The following is a 22517-nucleotide window of genomic DNA, read 5'->3' as shown; positions in this document are numbered from 1 at the left end:
CAGCAACAGGCCCCTCCCCCAGAAGATCAGCAAGAACAGCCCGCAAGCCAAGACCAGTTTACCGATCAATGAGAATGGGAGAATGCCAGCGCTAGGGGAATACTGCACATAGAATTCATGGCTTTTTTCCCATGATTCTTTAGTTGTTCAAAGTTAATTTTTTAAATTTTCTTTTCTATTTTTTTCATTGAATTTCTCTTCTTTCCTTTTTCAATCAACATCTTATCAATTCCTTTTTTAAAATCTTTTTTAATTTTCATTTTTACAGCCATATTCTATCCCTTCATTGTATTTAACCCCATTTTTTGTATATATATGTTTCTCTTTCTTTAAAATTTTGGGATACAGTTTCTTCTAACAGACCAAAATATACCTTAAATCTAATGTATGACGTTGTCCTAGTCTCCCACCTGATCACATTCTCTTTTAATTTTTTTCATTCTTTTTTCAACCAACTTCTTATCTTAACAATTCCTTTTTTAAAATCTTTTTAAATTTTCATCTTTACAGTCATATTCCATCCCTTCATCGTATTTACCCTTATTTTTGTATATATATATGTTTTTCTTTCTTTAAAATTTTGGGAGGCAATTTCTTCTAACAGACCAAAAGACACCCAAAATCTACTGTGTGGCTCTATTCTATTCACCAGCCTGATCATATTCTTTTTTTTTTCTTCCCCTTTTCTTTTCCCCCTGGTTTCAGGTCTCTTCTGATTTGTTTAGTGTATATTTTTCTGGGGTCGTTGTTACCCTTTTAGCATTTTGTTCTCTCATTCATCTGTTCTTCTCTGAACAAAATGACAAGATGGAAAAACTCACCTCAAAAAAAAAAAAGAAAAAAAAAAAAACAAGAGGCAGTGTCGACTGTCAGGGACCTAATCAATATGGACATTAGTAAGATGTTGGAACTAGAGTCCAGAATGACGATTATAAAGATACTAGCTGGGCTTGAAAAAAGCACAGAAAATACTAGAGAATCCCTTTCTGGAGAAATAAAGGAACTAAAATCTAACCAAGTCAAAATCAAAAAGGCTATTAATGAGGTGCAATCAAAAATGGAGGCTCTAAATGCTAGGATAAATAAGGCAGAAGAGAGAAATAGTGCTATAGAACACCAAATGATGGAGAATAAAGAAGCTGAGAAAAAGAGAGATAAACAACTACTGGATCACAAGGGGAGAATTTGAGAGATAAGTGATACCATAAGGCGAACAACATTAGAATAATTGGGATCCCAGAAGGAGAAGAAAGACAGAGAGGGGCAGAAGGTATATTGGAGCAAATTATAGTGGAGAATTTCCCTAATTTGGGGAAGGAAACAGGCATCAAAATCCAGGAGGCACAAAGAACACCCCTCAAAATCAATAAAAATAGGTCAACAGTCTGACATCTAATAGTAACACTCACAAGTCTCAGAGACAAAGAGAAAATCCTGAAAGCACCTCAGGACAAGAGGTCTGTAACCTACAATGGGAGAAACATTAGATTGGCAGCAGACCTATCCACAGAGACCTGGCAGGCCAGGAAGGACCGGCATGATATATTCAGAGCACTAAACGAGAAAAATATGCAGCCAAGAATATCCAGCTAGGCTGTCATTGAAAAGAGAAGGAGAGATAAGCTTCCAGGACAAAGAAAAACTAAAAGAATTTGTTAACACCAAACCAGCCCTACAAGAAATATTGAAAGGGGTCCTCTAAGCAGAGAGAGCCTAAAAGTAGCACAGACCAGAAAGGAACAGAGACAATATACAGTAACAGTCACCTTACAGCCAATACAATGGCACTAAATTCATATCTTTCGAGAGTCGCCCTGAATGTAAATGGGCTAAATGCCCCAATCAAAAAACATACGGTATCAGATTGGATAAAAAAAAAAAAAAAACAAGACCCATCAATATGCTGTCTGCAAGAGACTCATTTTAGACCCAAAGACACCTCCAGATTTAAAGTGAGGGGCTGGAAAACCATTTACCATGCACATCAAAATAGAGCTAGGATAGCAATCCATGTATCAGAGAAATTATATTTTAAACTGAAGACTGTAATAAGAGATGAGGAAGGACACTATATCATACTTAAAGGGTCCATCCAACAAGAAGGTCTAACAATTTTAAATATCTATGCCCCTAACATGGGAGCAGCCAGTTATATAAGCCAATTAATGACAAAAGCAAAGAAACACATCGACAATAATACAATAATAGTGGGGGACTTTAACACCCCCCCTCACTGAAATGGACAAATCATCTAAGCAAAAGATCAACAAGGAAATAAAGGCTTTAAATGACACACTGGACCAGATGGACTTCACAGATATATTCAGAACATTCCATCCTAAAGCAACAGAATACACATTCTTCTTGAGTGCACATGGAACATAATCCAGAATAGATCACAACCTGGGTCACAAATCAGGTCTCAACCAGTACCAAAAGACTGGGATCATTCCCTGCATCTTTTAAGATAACAATGCTTTGAAACTAAAACTCAATCACAAGAGGAAAGTTGTAAAGAACTCAAATACATGGAGGCTAAAGAGCATCCTACTAAAGAATGAATGGGTCAACCAGGAAATCAAAGAAGAATTTTAAAAATTCATGAAAACAAATGAAAATGAAAACATAACTGTTCAAAACCTTTGGGATGCAGCAAAGGTGGTCCTAAGAGGAAAGTATATAGCAACAGAAGCCTTTCTCAAGAAACAAGAAAGGTCTCAAATACACAATCTAATCCTACACCTAAGGGAGCTGGAGAAAGAACAGCAAATAAAGCCCAAACCCAGCAGAAAAAGAGAAATAATAAAAATCAGAACAGAAATCAATGAAATAGAAACCAAAAGAACAGTAGAACAGATCAATGACACTACGAGCTGGTTCTTTGAAGAATTAATAAGATTGATAAACCCCTGGCAGACTTATCAAAAAGAAAAGAGAAAGAGCCCAAATAAATAAAATCATGAATGAAAGAGGAGAGATCACAACCAACACCAAAGAAATACAAACGATTATAAGAACATATTATGAGCGACTATATGCCAACCAATTAGACAATCTGGAAGAAATGGATGCATTCTTAAAGATGTATAAACTACCAAAACTGAACCAGGAAGAAAGAGAAAACCTAAACAGACCCATAACCAGTAAGGAAATTGAAGTGGTAATCAAAAATCTCCCAACAAACAAGAGCCCAGGACCAGATGGCTTCCCAGGGGAATTCTACCAGACATTTAAAGAAGAATTAATACCTATTCTTCTGAAACTGTCCCAAAAAATAGAAATGGAAGGAAAACTTCCAAACTTATTTTATGAGGCCAGCAATACCTTGATCCCCAAACCAGACAAAGACCCCATCAAAAAGGAGAATTACAGACCAATATCCCTGATCAACATGGATGCAAAAATTCTCACCAAAATACTCGCCAATAGGATCCAACAGTACATTAAAAGGATTATTCACCATGACCAAGTGGGATTTATCCCTGGGCTGCAAGGTTGGTTCAACATCTGCAAATCAATCAATGTTATACAATACATTAATAAAAGAAAGAACACGAACCTTATGATCCTCTCAATGGATGCAGAAAAAGTACAGGAACCTTTCTTGATTTAAACTCTTCACAGGGTAGGGATAGAGGGTACATACCTCAATATCATAAAAGCCATCTATGAAAAACCCACAGCAAATATCATACTCAATGGGGGAAAACAGAGCTTTTTCCCTAAGGTCAGGAACACGGCAAGGATGTCCACTATCACCACTGCTATTCAACATAGTACTAGAAGTCCTAGCCTTGGCAATCAGACAACAAAAAGAAATAAAAGGCAGTAAAGAAGTCAGTAAAAGAAAAAAAATCAGTAAAGAAGAAGTCAAACTCTCACTTTTTGCAGATGATATGATACTTTATGTGGAAAACCCAAAGACTCCACCCCAAAACTGCTAGAACTCATACAGGAATTCAGTAAAGTGGCAGGATATAAAATCAATACACAGAAATCAGTTGCATTAACCAGACAGAAGAAAGAGAAATTAAGGAATCGATCTCATTTACAATTGCACCCAAAACCATGAGATACCTAGGAATGAATCTAACCAAAGAGGCAAACAATCTGTACTCAGAAAACTATAGAATACTCATGAAAGAAATTGAGGAAGACACAAAGAAATGGAAAAACGTTCCATGCTCATGGGTTGGAAGAACAAATATTGTGAAAATGTCTTTGTTACCTAGTGCAATCTACACATTTAATGCAATCCCTATCAAAATACCATCAACTTTTTTCAAAGAAATGGAACAAATAATCCTAAAATTTGTATGGAACCAGAAAAAAACCCAAAAAGCCTGAGGAATGTTAAAAAAGAAAAGCAAAGCTAGTGGCATCACAATCCCAGACTTCAAGCTCTATTACAAAGCTGTAATCATCAAGATAGTAATCATCATGATAGTATGATACTGGCACAAAAACAGACACACAGATCAATGGAACAGAATAGAGAGCCCAGAAATGGACCTTCAATTCCATGGTCAACTAATCTTTGACAAAGCAGGAAAAAATGTCCAATGGAAAAAAGACAGTCACTTCAACAAATGGTGTTGGGAAAACTGGACAGCCACATGCAGAAGAATGAAACTGGACCATTTCCTTACACCACACACAAAAATAGACTCAAAATGGATGAAAGACCTAAATGTGAGACAGGAATCCATCAAAATCCTTGAGGAGAACACAGGCAACAACCTCTTCGACCTCAGCCGCAGCAACTTCTTCCTAGAAACATCGTCAAAGGCAAGGGAAGCAAGGGCAAAAATGAACTACTGGGACTTCATCAAGATAAAAAGCTTTTGCACAGCAAAGGAAACAGTCAACAAAACCAAAAGACAACTGACAGAATGGGAGAAGATATTTGTAAATGACATATCAGATAAAGGGCTAGTATCCAAAATCTACAAAGAACTTATCAAACTCAACACCCAAAGAACAAATAATCCAATCAAGAAATGGGCAGAAGATATGAAGACATTTCTGCAAAGAAGACAACCAAATGGCCAACAGACACATGAAAAAGTGCTCAATATTGCTTGGCATCAGGGAAATCCAAATCAAAACCTCAATGAGATACCACCTCACACCTGTCAGAATGGCTAAAATTAACAAGTCAGGAAACGACAGATGTTGGCAAGGATGCGGAGAAAGGGGAACCCTCCTACACTGTTGGTGGGAATGCAAGCTGGTGCAGTCACTCTGGAAAACAGTATGGACGTTGCTCAAAAAGTTGAAAATAGAGCTACCCTATGACCCAGCAGTTGCACTACTGGGTATTTACCCAACAGATACAAATGTAGTGATCCGAAGGGGCACGTGCACCCCAATGTTTATAGCAGCAATGCCCATAGTAGGCAAACTATGGAAAGAACCCAGATGTCCGTCGACAGATGAATGGATAAAGAAGATGTGGTGTGTGTGTGTGTCCTGTATACACACACACACACACACACACACACACACACACAATAGAGTATTAGGCAGCCATCAAAAAAATGAAATCTTGCCATTTGCAACAACGTGAATGGAACTAGAGGGTATTATGCTAAGCGAAATAAGTCAGTCGAGAAAGATATATATCATATGATCCTACTGATATGAAGAATTTGAGAAACAAGAGAGAGGATCATAGGGAAAGGGAGGGAAAAATGAAACAGGATGAAACCAGAGAGGGAGAGAAACCGTAAGAGACTCTTAATCCCAGGAAACAAACTGAGGGTTGCTGGAGTGGTGGGGGGTGGGAGGGATGGGGTGGCTGGTGATGGACATTGGGAGGGTATGTACTATGGTGAGCACTGTGAATTGTGGAAGACTGATGAATCACAGACCTGTACCTCTGAAACAAATAATACATTATATGTTAATAAAAAATTTTTAAATAATTTAATAATAAAATCATTTTGATTAACAAACCGTATTTTACATTTACTAAAATAAAACAAGTTTATTAAAGGCAGTATCAATATTTTACCCATCTTAAGTTTATAATTGCTATACTATTGATGCCTAGTATCTCGATTGCTGGAAACCTCAGGTTCTCTCAAAATGCTTACAAATGGGTTCCCTTTATTATGGATAATAGAAATTTTTTTCAGTGTCTAGTGTTCTAGACAAGTGTTTAATGGGATTCTGATCTTACAAATCAAAGCTATGAGCTTCCCCAAGTATTCATAGCTTCTGATTTTTCTGAGGTCCCAGATAGGACAGAGATGCTTGAGATTCATTTACCCAACAAATATTGAGGGACTGTGTACTTGTTCACCCCTAGAGTAGAGAACAAGACAGACATGGTCCCTGCTCTCTGGTAGCTTCCTGAGAAAGTAGGTTTGGTGAAACATTTTACCCTAGATGCACCGGCACCCTTTACTGGCCATTGCATCCAATCCCCCAATTGCTGTATCAGCTACAAATAGCTCAGAACTATCTTTTTCTCCTGAGAATTGCCCTCTATTAATAGGAGCTACTTTATCCATAAACACCTGAAAGCTTACTCACACGCCTGTTACCCTTAAAACTGTCAGTTAGCTTACCAGCAAAAATGGGTTTATTCAGGAATAGCAGACAAATGCAATTCAGAACATGCAAGCTACTACAAAACCATGGTTGTCTAGACAACAAAGGAGAGGAATGCTCTTTTATAGAAGAAAGGGCCCTATGGGAGGGGCTGTTATAAACAAGAAGTTCATTGGAGGAAATTGGGAGTTCCAAGTGTAGTAGCTTTTTATTGGCTGAGTTGTGATGGTCTCTCACTAGCTGGGCTCTTTCTGGACAAGAAGAAAGTCCTTATTCCTGTCTGGGAAGTCAAGTACATGCTTTTTCCTCTCAATTTTGCACAACAAGGGGTAGTAGAGCTTGAGAGCCTCTTCTGGTCTCCCAACTCCATTTTAGTGAGGTTTCCCTTTCTTTATTTTCGTACCCCTAGCCCCAGGGGTGACTGATAGCCAATGACCATAAAGGGATATAAAAGTCAGGCCCCTTTGCCTTAAAGTGGGGTACCCCCATGATGCCATTCATGCTCCAAAGCTCCCCCATGAGATCAGGCTAAGGCTATACTTCTGTTGAAACTACATCTTTATTTGGCTTTCCCCCCTATTTTCCTCACTTTCCTCCAGGTTTTTACTGAGGACGTCTCCAGTAAATCATCTGCCCAAGAATCCCCATTTTGTCTCTGCTTCTAGAGAACTCAAGGACACTTTAATTTTACTTACTCAGCACAGATGGATTGGTGTTTCTTGATGCTTCTTCTCAATTCCCAGGTAGGGTTGCCAGATTTAGCAAATAAAAATGCAGAATGCCCAGTTAAATTTGAATTTCAGAGAAACAATGGATAATTTATTAGTATAAGTATGTCCTGTGCAATATTTGGGACATACTTATGCTAACAAGTTATCCATTGTTTCTCTGAATTTCAAATTTACCTGAGAGTCCCATATTTTATCTGGCAACCTTATTCCCAGGTGGTTTGGGTTTTTTTGTTTTTGTTTGTTTTTTATAGTTATAGCTTTATCTTCCATAGCTTCTCAACAAGCACAGACCTTAGCACCACCCCCTACATTTCAGCTTTCTCCCTCCTCTTCAACAGAACTAACTTTGAGTTCTAAGGCTCAGATGGACTTTACTCATCTTCCTGCCAGGTCTCCCACAACCCCACTGCAAAAACTGATACCATTTTCTGAAGGTCCTGTTTTCTCTTTAAATCTCTAATACCTTAAATCTCTAATACCTTCTTTTTCTAATTATCCCCAATGGGAGTGACTCATGATTTTCAAGCATTAGTATCCAAACACTCTTGTAGTCTACAAAAGCATCCAGAAGTAAATACTCATTACTATAATTTCATATAAAGGGATTTGGGGATGAGGAAGGGATAGCTCTATTCAACTATTACAGATAAGAGAATAAAATGAGGATAGCCATGTTAAATTTGGATAAGAAAATATGACAACAAACCAAAAAGTAATTTTTAATGTATGAATTAAAATAATTTAAATGCATACCAATGTTCTGTAACACCTGTCAGTTAGAGGTGTAATGACAAGTCGAGGTGAATTACCAAGATATTCATAAGCATATTTTACATTGCAATTAATGATACGAACTCGAGCATTTTCAAATTCCCAATAATATCGAAGCTGAGCAAGCCACTGGAAATCTGTATCACGGGACACACCTAGAAAGAATAAATTAAAACAAGACACATAATTCTGAAATGGAAAAATAATTTGAAAAATAGGTATCCTATCATCTTTTATAACAGCAAATAATTTGTTTTCCAGTTTATAAAAAAGGTCATGTAAAATAAATTCTGTTGAAAGAGAAAAAGATGTATAGTATAAATCTTTGTTTCTAGAAGCTATTAATATTTTATCTTTAACATTACAGAAAAGAGTCACATACCCATATCAATCATGTCCATGACCACATCTCTGGCATGGACATCAATTGTAACCAAAGCTCCCAGAGTAATCCTGGTCTGCTTAGACAGTTTTCCCCTTACCAGCTCTACAATATCATTTAGTTGATTCTGAAGTTCCTTATAGTACTTCTTTAATGCCTACAAAATAAAAAAGCAATTAAACTTATGGTATATAGTATCTAAAACATGTATTTTATATACTCTTTTACAAAACAATTCTGACTTCATAATATATCTCAATATAGAAATGAATTCTAGAACAGAATGACTTTGTCTAAGCTTCATAAAATACAAGAACAAGTTTCCAAAGAATTGTATAATTTTAATGCTAGGTGTACAAACTGGTGGGAAGACTGCCTTTACAAAGAATAGATAAGCTACCTAAGAAACATAGCAGTAGAGAAGAATGTATATGTAAAAAAAAGCTTTGGGGCACCTGGCTCAGTTGGTTAAGCATCTGACTCTTGATTTTGGCTCAGGTCATGATCTCAAGGTTATTAGATCAAGCCCCACTTCAGACTCCGTGCTGGGCATGGAGCCTGCTTAAGATTCTCTCTCTCCCTCTGCCCCTCCCCCGTGCACGCTATATACATACATACATACATACATACATACATACATACATATATACTTTACCTCTGTCCCACCACTTATAACTTCCTGTGTCTCAGAAGTCCAGAACATTTGAGAAACACAAAGTACAACTTGGCCAGGCCACTCTCGAACCCAGTCTTTTCTTGCGGATTCTGGATAAGCCTGAGTAATTAAAATGCATTTCTAACTTTAAAAGGTTATGGAAGGAATAAAAAGCTAAATATCTAACAATAGGGAAATACAATATTTGGTACATTCATAGGCTAGAACATCACATAGTCATGAAAACTTTCAAATGACTATTTAAAAGAAAAATTGTTATAAATTATATTTTAAAATTGTTTGTTTATTCATACAAGAGTAGAAAATGAACATTAATATGTTAACAGTTATCTCTGGAAGAATTTAATTGTTGATTATTCTTAAAATTGATTTCTATATGATTTTTATGTTGCTTTGCTATGGGGAGTTGTCAAGTTTTCTATATAGAATACATATGATTTCTATTATAATGAAATATAAGGGTTTTATTAATCTGTAAAAAAAGTAGCCCATCTAATAGATTATATATTGATGCTGCTTTAATTGAAAAGGAGACTATAAAATCTAGTGGAGGACTGGGTTAGTAGTTAGAACCCTTGTAGGATTTATCTATAGCTTTTCTAAAAACTTATATGACCAGAGTATACAATTTGAAAAATTAAATATTTGTTGAATTATACATAATTTAACAATCTGTGCTTTTGAGTTCAAATTATACTCTCATTTCTTTCTAACATTTTTATGTTCAAAATGCAATTAAATGGATTGAGGGTGGAGTTTAACCTTTTAAAATAAAATAACATGCTTCAAGTGATAATAGTAGATTCAAATTATAAACTGAGAAAACTGCAGAACAAAATTTGAAGTTGACACTAATGGGAACTATATTTTTAATACAATAACACCAATCTTGGAAAAAATAACGTTGAACGTAAAGATATAAACTTAAATGCATTGTATTAGCAATATTTAGAAATAAAAACAAATGACAAGTTTCAAAGAAGGTAAGTTTCAAAGAATGTATGAGCCATTGCTAGGTATTTAGAAGGTAAATTTCTATACTGATTAAGGAAATACTTTCATGGATAATGTTGATTTTTCTTCCTACATATTTTAATCTGTTTGGGGTCATAAATAGAAAAAGAATAGGAAAAAGTCAAGTTTTATCTGCAGGAACATTGAAGCTGACTAGAATAGCTACTGCAATAAAATGAGCTTCACCACGTGAAAGGAAAGGGTACCTCACTCATATAAAGTAAGTTTGCTGGATTTTAAAAGGCTGCAATGCAGCCTACAAAAATATACTGAATTTTATTATTCAAGATTAAGTTAACTGGATTAGCATAAGTAAGGTACATGTGGTACTTAGGTGTTACATTTCTTTCAAATATTATATACCCTCTTTTAATGTTTGTTCATCTCATTTTGAGTTTCTAAGTAATTGTTTAGGTGTGAACAGCAGGGCATCATGCATTTAACACCCCTGTCTGAGGTTCTTTCTGATCCCAGGGGCTGTACACAAAATACCTAGAGGCTCTTCCATTTGCTCTTTATCTTGTTAATTCCTACTTTGGGTCTCACTTTCAATTTCACTTCCTGTAAGAGCCTAGCCCTAGAAAGGCGCCCCCCATCCTAACTCATATATACCTTATTCTTTCTCATAATACCTTTTGTCCTTTATAGCACTTAATCACATATTATCAATTCTTACTAATATTATTATCTTAATGTTAGAAACAAAGAGTAAAAAATAATAAATGGTTTAAAATAGTAAGAACTGTAAATGTTAATTTACCAGCACAAATTCAAAACCTCCTAAAAAGAAAGCACTTGTGGAACATAGGGTGTACGTTAAATCTTAGGAAACACACCAGCCTGGCTGCCGCGATCACATCATGAATACTCCGTAGCATTAAATCTTCCACTTGAATGAGCCACTTTTCCACAGCACCTCGCGCTGCAGACGTGGAAATAAGGGCAATCAGCTGCACTCGCTCGCCTTCAGAGCTATACATGGCCTTAATATCCAAATTAGGAAGGAATTCCAACTTAGCAATGCCCTCGAAGCATTTTTTTAAATGAGGCTGAACTCTAAGTGGGTCTTTGGTCTCTGACAAAATCTCTAACATTTCATCATTAGATAAGAAGAAAAAACTAGAGAAAAACATGAAAATACAAATGCTTTAGTTATCCTTCATCACGTATCAGAAAATGCTTTAAGTTATAGCACAATTAATTATCCATCATACCGAGGGAAGAAAAGTCGTTTTTTTTCAAGATATGCATTAAGCCCTTTCATAATTTTCTCCAAAAGTTCGCTGCAGTTCTGCAATTTTTCCAATAAACCTGCTAAAGAAGCAGCAGCAAGAACCTAAAAGATACACATTTGTTCAGGTCAGCACTTATATACCAGATATAATTATAAGTCCTAAACATTTGTCTATAGTATAGGTCAAAAATGTTGAAATGTCAAAAGGCTGATGAAAAGTGTTACAAAATTTTTTGTCATGTAAAACTATTGTAATTCAATAAATCAAAAAATATTCTTATCCAATGATGCAAGTTACAAATGAGAAGTTATAACTGTCATGCACATTTTCATTTCTACTATATTCTTCTGAATGATGTGGGAAAAATCCTTTCGGTTGGTGTGTGGTTTAATTTTTACATTTACAGCTGTCCACTGTAAACAATCTACAGTATGCGTTGGTGAACTACATCCCATGGGCTAAATCCAACTTGCTGCTAGTGTCTTTTTTTTTTCAGCTTTATAAGGTACAATTGACAAAAAAAAAATTGTATATATTTAAGGTGCACAACTTGATGTTTTGATACAGGAATGCACTCTGCTGCCGGTTTTTGTATGACCTGTGAGCTAAGAATTATTTTTATACTTTTAAAAGGATGAAAAAAATGAAAAGAAAAATCATATTTCACGGCACATGAAAATGTCACTGTCCAGAAAGTTTTATTGTAGCGCAGACACATCCGTGCAGTTACATACTGTCTCTGGCTGCTTTCTCCCTACTACAGTGGTAGACTTGTGAAGTTGCAAAAAGACTGTATGTCCCACAAAGTCTAAAATATTTACCACCTGGTCCTCTGCAGAAAAAAGTTGCTGACTTCTGACCTACAAGAAATCATGTTTCACAAAGGTTCTGAGATTACTGTGTAGGGCAAAATCCTTGGAATGCATCCATTACAGCGTACTGTTGACTCCCAATAAGTCCAGCATGGCTAATTTTCATCCAGCATTGGAAGAAATTTTTATTTCTTAAGTTGAATACCAGATAAAAAAGTGGATATATATCTATGGACTATGTGTACTATGTGTATGAAAAATACATAGTCTGTCTTTCAACATGAGATTCACACTCAACAAGGTGCTATACTCACTAGGGGAGACACATAGCAAGTGAGGCCAACTGAGAGAACTGCAGATTCTTTGTTCCCATTGCTCCCAATCATATAGAGTCATTGAGTAGAATGTCAGGTCAATCACCTATACTCATTCTCTCTTTCTCTTTCTCTCTCCCCACCCCCTCCCCCCTCCATCTTATTTTATTTTACAGTTTATTTTACAAGAGAAGCATAGCAGTGAGTGTCTATCGCAGTCAAATGAGTTAAATGTGCATTTGAGGCAGCTGCACTATTAGAGTTATAAGTAGTGCATCGTATGAATTGAAATGTAAAGCTATTTTAAAGCTTGACGCTTTCTTCTGTTTTTCTGAACTTTCCAGTTTGTCTACAGTGAGCAGGTTTTGTTTCTGTAATCAGAAAAAAAAGAGAGCCAGATGCTTTCTTTAATAACCACAATGAAAGGCTCCCTTTATTTGTAAGAGACAAAACAAATGCTTCACCTTTGGATCTTTTGCACAGAACTTCATGATATCTCTCCAATGTCTGTCTACTGTCTGAAACTGACGCCCTTCTTCTGGCATCTGTTGCATGATATCCTCAGAACAAAATATGGGCTCCAGGTACAGCCAGTGAGCTTGTACTTTTAACCATTCATCAATCGTTTCTTGTATTCGGATCAAGCGGTCTTCCCAGGCCTTAATGAAAAGCACACTGTACTAAATTCCAGTTATTTTCTTTAAAGATTTTGTTTATTTGTTAGAGAGAGAGAGAGAGAGAGGAAGCACAGCAGGGAGAGCAGCAGACTCCCCGCTGAGCAAGAGCCCAATGCGGGACTCAATTCCAGGACTCTGGGATCATGACCCAAGCTGAAGGCAGATGTTTAACTGACTGCGCCACCCAGGCGTCACCTAAATTCCAGTTATTAAAGAAAAAACATAAATTACAGCAAGGAGGGACACCTGGGTGGTGGCTCAGTCGGTTAAGCATCTGCCTTCAGCTCAGGTCATGATCCTGAGATCCTGGGATCGAGTCCCGAGTGGGGCTCCTTGCTCAGCGGGGAGTCTGCTTCTCCCTCTGCCTGCTGCTCTCCCTGCTTGTGCTCTCTCTCTCTCCAACAAATAAATAAAATCTTTTAAAAAATTACATCAAGGGATATTTATTTAAAATTTACTGTTATTTTTAAATCAATGCAAAACAGCTCAAGGTCATTTGTAGGTATCATATGGACTTAGAAAAACTCTAGGAAGTCCCAAGTTGTCCTAAGTCATTGAAACTCACCATAGGAAATGACTAGTTATTTAGACCAATTTCTTAATCTTTAGGGAACCATTCCAAGCCCGAAAAGCATCCAGAAATATCTTGCTGTACACCAGTGGTTATCAACCTAGGGGCTATTTTGCTCTCCACTCCAGGGGACATTTGACAATGTCTGGAGACATTTTCATTTGTCACAACTGAAAGGAGAATGCTGCTAATATCTCGTGGGTAGAGGCCAGGAACACCACTAAATTTCCTAACATGTACAAGACAGCCTCCACGACAAAGAATTATTGAGCTCAAAATGTCATTAGTACCAGGTTGAGAAATCCTACTCTACATCAACACAACTTGGAGGGGGTAGGGGGAGGGACAAGCAAACAAGTCTCCTTATTCTCATAGGTTTCCTAGAATTGACAAGATATTTTACTAGCTGAAGACCATTATACAATCTCTTTGGTTCTTAAATATGTGGCCTAAGATCCTATGTGTCAAGAAATTAGGCCTCCTATTTTTATTGTTTTAAAAGCTATTAGAGCTTTAAATTTTTTTCTTGTAAATTCTCCCTTGTTAGATAAGAAATTTCTACAAAAGACATAATATCTCATCAGGAGAAGTAGACCAGCCTGATTCATGGGAAAATGTGTAGCATTATGTCCTTTTGGAAGAACACCACTCTGTCTTCTCCAAATATTGAGAGCCAAGGTCTTCCATGAAAGCACTATTTATGTTCAAATTAAAACCAGACTACCTTGGCTTGAATCCCAGTTCTGTCATTTATTACCTGGGTGAATGCGGGTAAATTACCTATCTTCCAATGCCTTGGTCTCCTTATCTCTGAGTACAGATAACATTGCCCATCTTGAACATTTGTTATGGGGGTTAGATGGTTTAATAAATGTAAAGCCCCTAGAGCAGGGGCTGTAAATATCAAGGGAAGCATCCATTTGTTTTCTGTGTTTTCCCCCATTTTATATAGCCCCCAGTTAGAACTTTGATACTAGCCATGAAGCTATTAATTATAATTTGTTTGCTTTCTGTATTTACCCATATAAACTATAAGAATATGAAATAATCTAAGTCTCAAATATCATTTGTTTTGATATCAAGTGGACCATAATTCATTAATTATTCTAAAAGACCCTCAAGCTGGTTGTTTACAAATATAGCTAAAATATGGTATATAGAACTTCATTACAAGTTACAAGAATATAGCATGAAACAGGGTCTAGGCTGCCTAAAGTTAGAATCAATAATACCAACTGTTTTCCTTCCAAGTCTACCACTGTCATTGGGAAAGTTTTTTTTAATAAAACAAATCTGCTCTTTTCAAAATTACTAGAGTTAATGTCTCAGATCTGTTCTATATGGTTCCACACTAATTTTAAATATCTGTTCCTGTATGTCACCAAAGCTATCCAACAAACTGACTTATTTCCACAAGACTATATATGTAATAAGATTACAATTTTTATAAATGACCAGAAGCTATCATATTTGGCATACCTTGATCTCTTTTTCAAATGGTTTGATGAAAGGTGAGCCTCTCATTGTCTGAGTTTTTATAATTTGATCATCAAGGAGAGTCTGAATCTCATCTACTGAAGAAAGAATAGAGACTCCAGTATCACGATATGGACTTATATGAAAAGCAATATCATCCCAGGTTCCCATCATTGTATGCAGGGCTTTCTCTAATGAAAATTCCTAAAAGGGAGAAAAGGAGAAAGAAGGGGCTGGTGAAGAAAGGTCTTATTTATTGTATCGACTTTCCCTGGTGAATCCAGTAAGCATTGGATGCATTACACAGTCATTGTCTTAGCATAAGACACTGTAACTCTCTTTAAGTTAAAAAGGTTTCTCAAACAATTTAAAAATTCCTAAGAATAATAATGTAGTTTTAAAAAAAAGTTCACTTGGGCGCCTGGGTGGCTCAGATGGTTAAGCGTCTGCCTTCAGCTCAAGTCATGATCCCAGGGTCCTGGATCGAGTCCCGCATCGGGCTCCCTGCCCCTTGGGAGCCTGCTTCTCCCTCTGCCTCTCTCTCTCTCTCTCTGTCGCTCATGAATAAATAAATAAAATCTTTAAAAAAAAATTCACTTGCTAGGAAAACTTCTACTGTCATTATTAAAGTAGACACTAGAATAAAATACCTGCTGAACTTTCTGTGAAGAAGCCTTTCTACAGGCTACAGTCTGATATACTTTCTGTATATTTCAAGAACCCTAGAAGGTCATACTTATTCTGCTAGAATACACACGCATCACATGACATACACACATGAAGAAGTCAAAGGAGCCATTTTTAGTTTGGATTTCCTACAAAGAATAGTATAAAAGTACACACGTTGTCGGAGGAAAAAAGAGTGGTCTCCTATTGTGTTCCTCCATCTCCTCCCACTACTATCCAGTACTATATACTCAACCCCAACAAAAACTGTGATCATTTGATTAACAAATTCATCAAATAAAGTATTTCAGTTGATCTTCATATTTACCTTGCTTGCACCTGCACTTATCACTTCAAATTTTTCCAAGTATGGTGTAAGGTTTAATTTTAAAATTTTTCTCAGTGTAGTTCCAGAATCTGGAGTCAAGTCATAGCCTACAATTTCTGATATCTGTTTCCAGTGACGAGTTCTCATTCCTGGATTACATAAGATGGAGACAGTAGGGATATAATCCTAATGGTGAAAATATAAACAATAATGAGTCACTCTTTTGACTGCCACGCACACATAGATTTTATAGATGAAGCCTCAATAGTGTAAAGATTACAGTTCTTGAAATTATTTGACATATTTGATGAGTCCAGTCAAAATCCCAATTAGATTTTAGAGGAGAAGAGAAACTAACAAAATGATTCTAAAGTTCACCTACACAAATAAACATTTAGAAAGACCAGAAAAATTTAAGAGCAAAAAAGAAGAGGGGTAAATATTCTATATGATATTAAACTATATGATAAGACTATGCTAATTAAAACTGTGGTATTATTATAGAAACACAAAGTTGTATATATTATATGTAGAAACATATAACGTAACATAATATATAGTTACAAATACACACACATACACACATAACATAAATGGGGGAAAAGCCTGCACCAAAATGCCAAAATGTAACTTCTGTTTGGAAGTGAAGATTAACTACCAAATGAAAATACTTAGTTCATCATTCTTGATATTGACATTAGAACATTTTCTTTATTTTTTTAAAGTTTTTTTCATTATTATGTTCAGTTAGCCAAAATATAGTACATCATTAGTTTTTGATGTAGTGTTCAATGATTCATTAATTGCATATAACACCCAGTGCTCATCACAACACATGCCTTCCTTAATTTTCTTTAAAATCAAGAACAAGATAAGCACACCTGTTATTACCACTTCTAATGAACACTGTATTGAGTGTCCCAGCCAGTGAAGTAATATAAACAAATAAAAGATTGGGGAATAGAAATTTAAAAAACAAAACTACCCAAAGAAAACCAAAACATGAATTCAAAAAGATATATGCATGCTATGTTTACTGCAGTATTATTTATAATACCCAAGACATGGAAGCAACCTAAGTGTCCATCAATAGATGAATGGAAGAGGATGTGGTATATACACAATGGAATATTACTCAGCCACAAAAAAGAATGAGATGAGGGCACCTGGTGGCTCAGTCAGTTAAGCCTCCAACTCTTGATTTTGGCTCAGGTCATGATCTCAGGGTTGATAGAGCCCCAAGGGACACTTTGCACTGGGCATGGAGCATGCCTAGGGTTCTCTCTCTCTTCCTCTCCCTCTGCCCCTCCCCCCCCACACTCACGCACATATGCATGCTCTCTCTCTAAAAAAAAAAAGAATGAGATCATACCATTTGCAACATGGATGGACCTAGGGGGTATAATGGAAAAAAAACTGACATTGTTCACAGATTATTGTCTATGTACAATGACTGGATATTAAATTAATATAAATAAAATTAAAAGAATTACTATATATAAGCCACAGATAGCATAATTAACAAAAAGATCAATTTACGATAGCAACAATAAAATAAAGTACGTAGGGATAAATTTTGTTTAATTTTTTAAAGTTTATTAGTATCTTTTTTAGTAATCTCTACACCTAACTTGGGCTCAAACCCAAACCCTAAGATCAAGAGTCACATGTTCTTCCAACTGAGCCAGCCAGGTGCCCATACCTAGGGATAAATTAAGTGAAAGCTGTGCAAAGCTATTTTGGAGAAACCATGTAACTTTATTAAAAGATGTTAAAGAAAATCTAAATACCATGCACTGATAGATTCATTATCATATAACTGACAAAAGAATATTACCCAGAATATATTATTAAAAATTTCATAAATTAACAATAAAAACAACAGAAACAACCACTGAAACAAAAATGACAAAAGAGTCAAAGGGTCTAAATAAACATTTCACAGAAGAAATATGAAATGTAAGTACTTTGAGGGATCTTTGTTCATAGACCATAAGTAGGAAAATCAATGAATTAGGTAAGCAAGCAATATATAGCAGTGAAAATGAAGGACTACAGTCATTCCCAAGACATGGATGAGTTTTAGAAACATAAGCCTGAGTGAAAAAAAATCAAGTCACGTAAGACAAAAAATGGATGATATATTTTTATAAATTGTTACATACAAATGTGAACAAACAAAAGAATTACAAACAATTTATGACACACTTATCTTCAAGGGGGATTAAGGGATTTAAAATTGGGAAGGATCACATAGAGAGAAGCAAGAGTATTGATAATTTTTTAATTTTAAAGAATAGGTAAGAGTTCATGCATGTTCATTTTCTTCATAGCTTACATGTATGTTACATATAGTCCTCAAGTATTAGATAATAAAAATGTGTTAAGAGAGAGAGATAGAGAAAGAACACTTATCTCTTCCTGTTCCCAATCTAATTCAAAGCCCAACAAAATCATATTTACACTTCTGGTCACGTCCCTAGTAAAGCCTTATCTGTTTTCCAAATGACAAAATTAATTGCTTCATGCCCTTTTCTTTCAGAGGATACTGCTATCCTCTACCTATGAATTTCTTCATTCTGCCTCGTATTACCAGTTATTTATAGCAATTTCTCTTGCTATATTGTGTTCTCTCTGAGGGGCAAAAGTCAGTTTCTGTGACCTGGACAAGAAAAATATTGAACTAGAAGACTCTAATGTCAATATCCAAGCCATTAATTACATAAAAAAATTTTTTTTAAAGATTTTATTTATTTATTTGAGAGAGAGAGAATGAGAGATAGAGAGCACGAGAGGGAAGAGGGTCAGAGGGAGAAGCAGACTCCCTGCTGAGCAGGGAGCCCAATGTGGGACTCGATCCCGGGACTCCAGGATTATGACCTGAGCCGAAGGCAGTCGCTTAACCAACTGAGCCACCCAGGCGCCCCGTAAAAAAAATTTTTAAAAAGACATTTAGATTGGAAAGAAAAACATAAAACTATCTCTATTTACAGGTTATATGATCTCATATATAGAAAATTCTAAGGAATTCATTTATTTTTTAATATTTTTAAGTAATCTATACACCCAACATGGGGCTCAAACCCTGATATCAAGAGTTGCAGTCTCCACCACTTGCACCAGTCAGGTGCCCCACTAAGGAATTCATTTAAAAACTGTTAAAACTGATCATCATCATTAGCCATCAGGGAAATTCAAATCAAAACCATATTGAGATACCACCTTACACCAGTCAGAATGGCAAAAATTGACAAGGCAAGGAACAACAAATGTTGGAGAGGCTGTGGAGAAAGGGGAACCCTCCTACACTGTTGGTGGGAATGCAAGTTGGTACAGCCAATTTGGAAAATAGTGTGGAGGTGCCTCAAAAAATTAAAAATAGAGCTACCCTATGACCCAGCAATTGCACTCCTGGGTATTTACCCCAAAGACACAGATGTAGTGAAGAGCCATATGCACCCCAATGTTCATAGCAGCAATGTCCACAACAGCCAAACTGTGGAAAGAGCCGAGATGCCCTTCAACAGATGAATGGATAAAGAAGATGTGGTCCATATATACACTGGAATATTACTCAGCCATCAGAAGGGATGAATACCCAACTTTTGCATCAACATGGATGGGACTGGAGGAGATTATGCTAAGTGAAATAAGTCAAGCAGAGAAAGTCAATTATCATATGGTTTCACTTATCTGTGTAACATAAGGAATAGCATGGAGGACATTAGGAGAAGGAAGGGAAAAATGAAGGGGGGGGAATCGGAGGGAGAGATGAACTATGAGAGACTATGGACTCTGAGAATCAAACTGAGGGTTTTAGAGGGGAGGGGGGTGGGGGGATGGGTTAGCCCAGTGATGGGTATTAAGGAGGGCACGTACTGCATGGAGCACTGGATATTGCATGAAAACAATGAATCATGGATCATTACATCGAAAACTGGTGATGTATTGTATGGTGACTAACATAACATAATAAAATTAAATTAAAAAAAAAAACTTGGGGGAGAAAGGAAAAAAATGGTAGCTGGTGTGTCCTTTCAATGTCATCTCAGGTATAGGGCCACCTAAGGAAAATGTAACTATTTAAAGACTGTATTTTATTCAACTCACTGTTTATTACTCAATGTCCCAGACTTTGTAAAATTATAACTTGTAGATTTTTGTCCAGTAGAGAGGCAAGTAATTTCTGTTAAATACAAAAGGTAACTCCAAGTGTTATACTTTGTTCTGTGTGACATTAACCAGTTTTAGATCAATACTAGCAATCTTTTTCTAACATTCCTTTATTAAATTGCCCATAAATACTCAGCTCCTCAACTGTTCTCTGAACCAGACTTACCACCTAACTGTTTCTCTCATTAATTAATAAATAGAATAAAATATTTGATACGTTTATTTTTATATTTGTATAACCATCATGTTTCCATTTTTTATAAATAATAATTTAATAAAGTAAATTTTTTTACTTTCTTTAAAATTTACTTTTTTTAAAATTAGAGGATCATAGATTATCCAACTTTCCATTTTGATTAGTAAGGACTTTGTTTTTAACCTTCCATTTGTTATCATCATCATGTGTTTTTGCTTATTCCCCAGCATTCAACAGAACTTGATATAACAGGCACTCAAAAATTATTTATTAAATAAATGAATTATTAACACCTACAAAGTAGAAAGGACATACTCTCAAAGTGAATAAGTTGATCATGCTCAGGTCATGATCCAGGATCCTGGGATCAAGCCCCACATTGGGCTCCCTGCTCAGCAGGGAGTCCACTTCTCTCTCTCCCTCTGCCACTCTCCCCAGCACCAGCTCATGTGCACACTCTCTCAAATAAATAAAATCTTTTTTAAAAAAGAAATAAAATATAGGGCACCTGGGTGTCTCAGTTGGTTAAGCATCTGCCTTTGGCTCAGGTCACGATCCCAGGATCCTGGGATCGAGTCCCTCATCGGGCTCCCTGCTCAGCAGGGAGTCTGCTTCTCCCCCTCCTTCCCACTTGTGCTCTCTCTCACTATCTCTGTCTCTCTCAAAAAAATAAATAAAATATTTTAAAAAAGAGAAATAAAATCGAGAAAATAAAACTTCCTATTTGTTTCATAAGGTCAATATAATCCTGATACCAAAACCTGACACAGACATTACAAGAAAATTAAGATCAACACCCCTTCCTCCTCAAGAATCCTCAATAAAATGTTAGCAAATAATAAACTATGAAAGTACTAGAAGGAAACAGAGGGTTACAGGAGGGAGGGGGATGGGAGGATGGGGTAACCTGGTGATGGGTATTAAGGAGGGCACATGTTGTGATGTGCACTGGGTGTTATATGCAACTAATGAACACTACATCAAAAACTAATGATGTACTATATGTTGGCTAATTGAACTTAATAAAAAAACTATTCTGGAGTGTTATTTATTTTGGACTTTGATGTAAATGAGCCAGAAATTGAAGCCCCAATCTGGAGTAAATAGATTACCATGGCCCCGAGGCCCAAAGGTCACTATAAAGGCAGCAGTCCAGAAAAGAATGCTCAATAAAGGCTCTATGTCAAAGAGGAAAAAACAAAAAAAAAACAAAAAAAAACAAAAAAACAGCATTATCTTGGAATGAGGAAAGCATTTCTAGCTATAATTTAAAATTCAGTAGACAAAGGAAAAGAATGGGGGCACCTGGCTGGCTCAGTCGGTGGGGCATGAGACTCTTGATCCCAGGGTGGTGAGTTCGAGCCCTATGTTGGGCATAGGGATTACTTAATTTAAAAAAAAGGAAAAGAATGATAACTACATAAAAATAAAAAATCTTCCTTTTCCATTTACTTTGGAACAATAAATCTAAATTCAAATAAAAACATAAAGAGGCTTTTGCAAGGAGGCGCCTGGGTGGCTCAGTTGGTTAAGCGTCCAACTCTTGGTTTTGGCTCAGGTCATGATTTCCAGGTTGTGAGATCCAGCCCTGAGCAGGGCTCTGCGCTCAGAAGGAGTCTACATGAGATTCTCTCTCTCCCTCTCCCCCTTTGTCCCTCCCCCTCTGCCCCTCTCCTTGATCATTCTCTCTCTCTCTCTCTCTCTCTCTCTCTCTCTCAAATAAATAAATAAATAAATAAAATCTTTAAAGAAAAAGTCTTCTGTAAGGCAAGAGCCATGATAAAGTCAAAAAACAAATAACAAATATTTGCAAAATACATCATAGACAAAGCATAGTCTCTCTAATATATATGTACTATATATACTTAGAATGTCCTAGGAAATTAATATGTCCTAGAAATATTAATATAGAAATATAAATAAGATTAATATATATT

At 36.2% G+C, this 22517-nt stretch overlaps 1 protein-coding gene across 1 annotated transcript in view; it reads right to left on the bottom strand.

Moving 5' to 3' along the window:
* Nucleotides 1–22517, bottom strand: part of DNAH12 (dynein axonemal heavy chain 12) — a 235191-nt gene that overhangs the window by 158215 nt on the left and 54459 nt on the right. Inside the window, exons 17-24 of the mRNA XM_028110416.2 lie at nt 16212–16397; nt 15221–15421; nt 12958–13152; nt 11347–11468; nt 10969–11251; nt 9098–9217; nt 8443–8599; nt 8043–8215 (exon numbers count right to left, since the gene is read on the bottom strand). Of these exons, the coding sequence (XP_027966217.2) occupies nt 8043–8215; nt 8443–8599; nt 9098–9217; nt 10969–11251; nt 11347–11468; nt 12958–13152; nt 15221–15421; nt 16212–16397 (1437 nt within the window). The remainder of the gene's footprint in view (nt 1–8042; nt 8216–8442; nt 8600–9097; nt 9218–10968; nt 11252–11346; nt 11469–12957; nt 13153–15220; nt 15422–16211; nt 16398–22517) is intronic.

This window comes from Eumetopias jubatus, unplaced genomic scaffold (genome assembly GCF_037043125.1).
Source record: "Eumetopias jubatus isolate StellerSeaLion01/CBP00866 unplaced genomic scaffold, mEumJub1_p1.0 scaffold_1, whole genome shotgun sequence".
Taxonomy (NCBI): domain Eukaryota; kingdom Metazoa; phylum Chordata; class Mammalia; order Carnivora; family Otariidae; genus Eumetopias; species Eumetopias jubatus.
The sequence above is the reverse complement of the archived record's forward strand: the minus strand, read 5'-3'. Positions and strand labels throughout refer to the sequence as shown.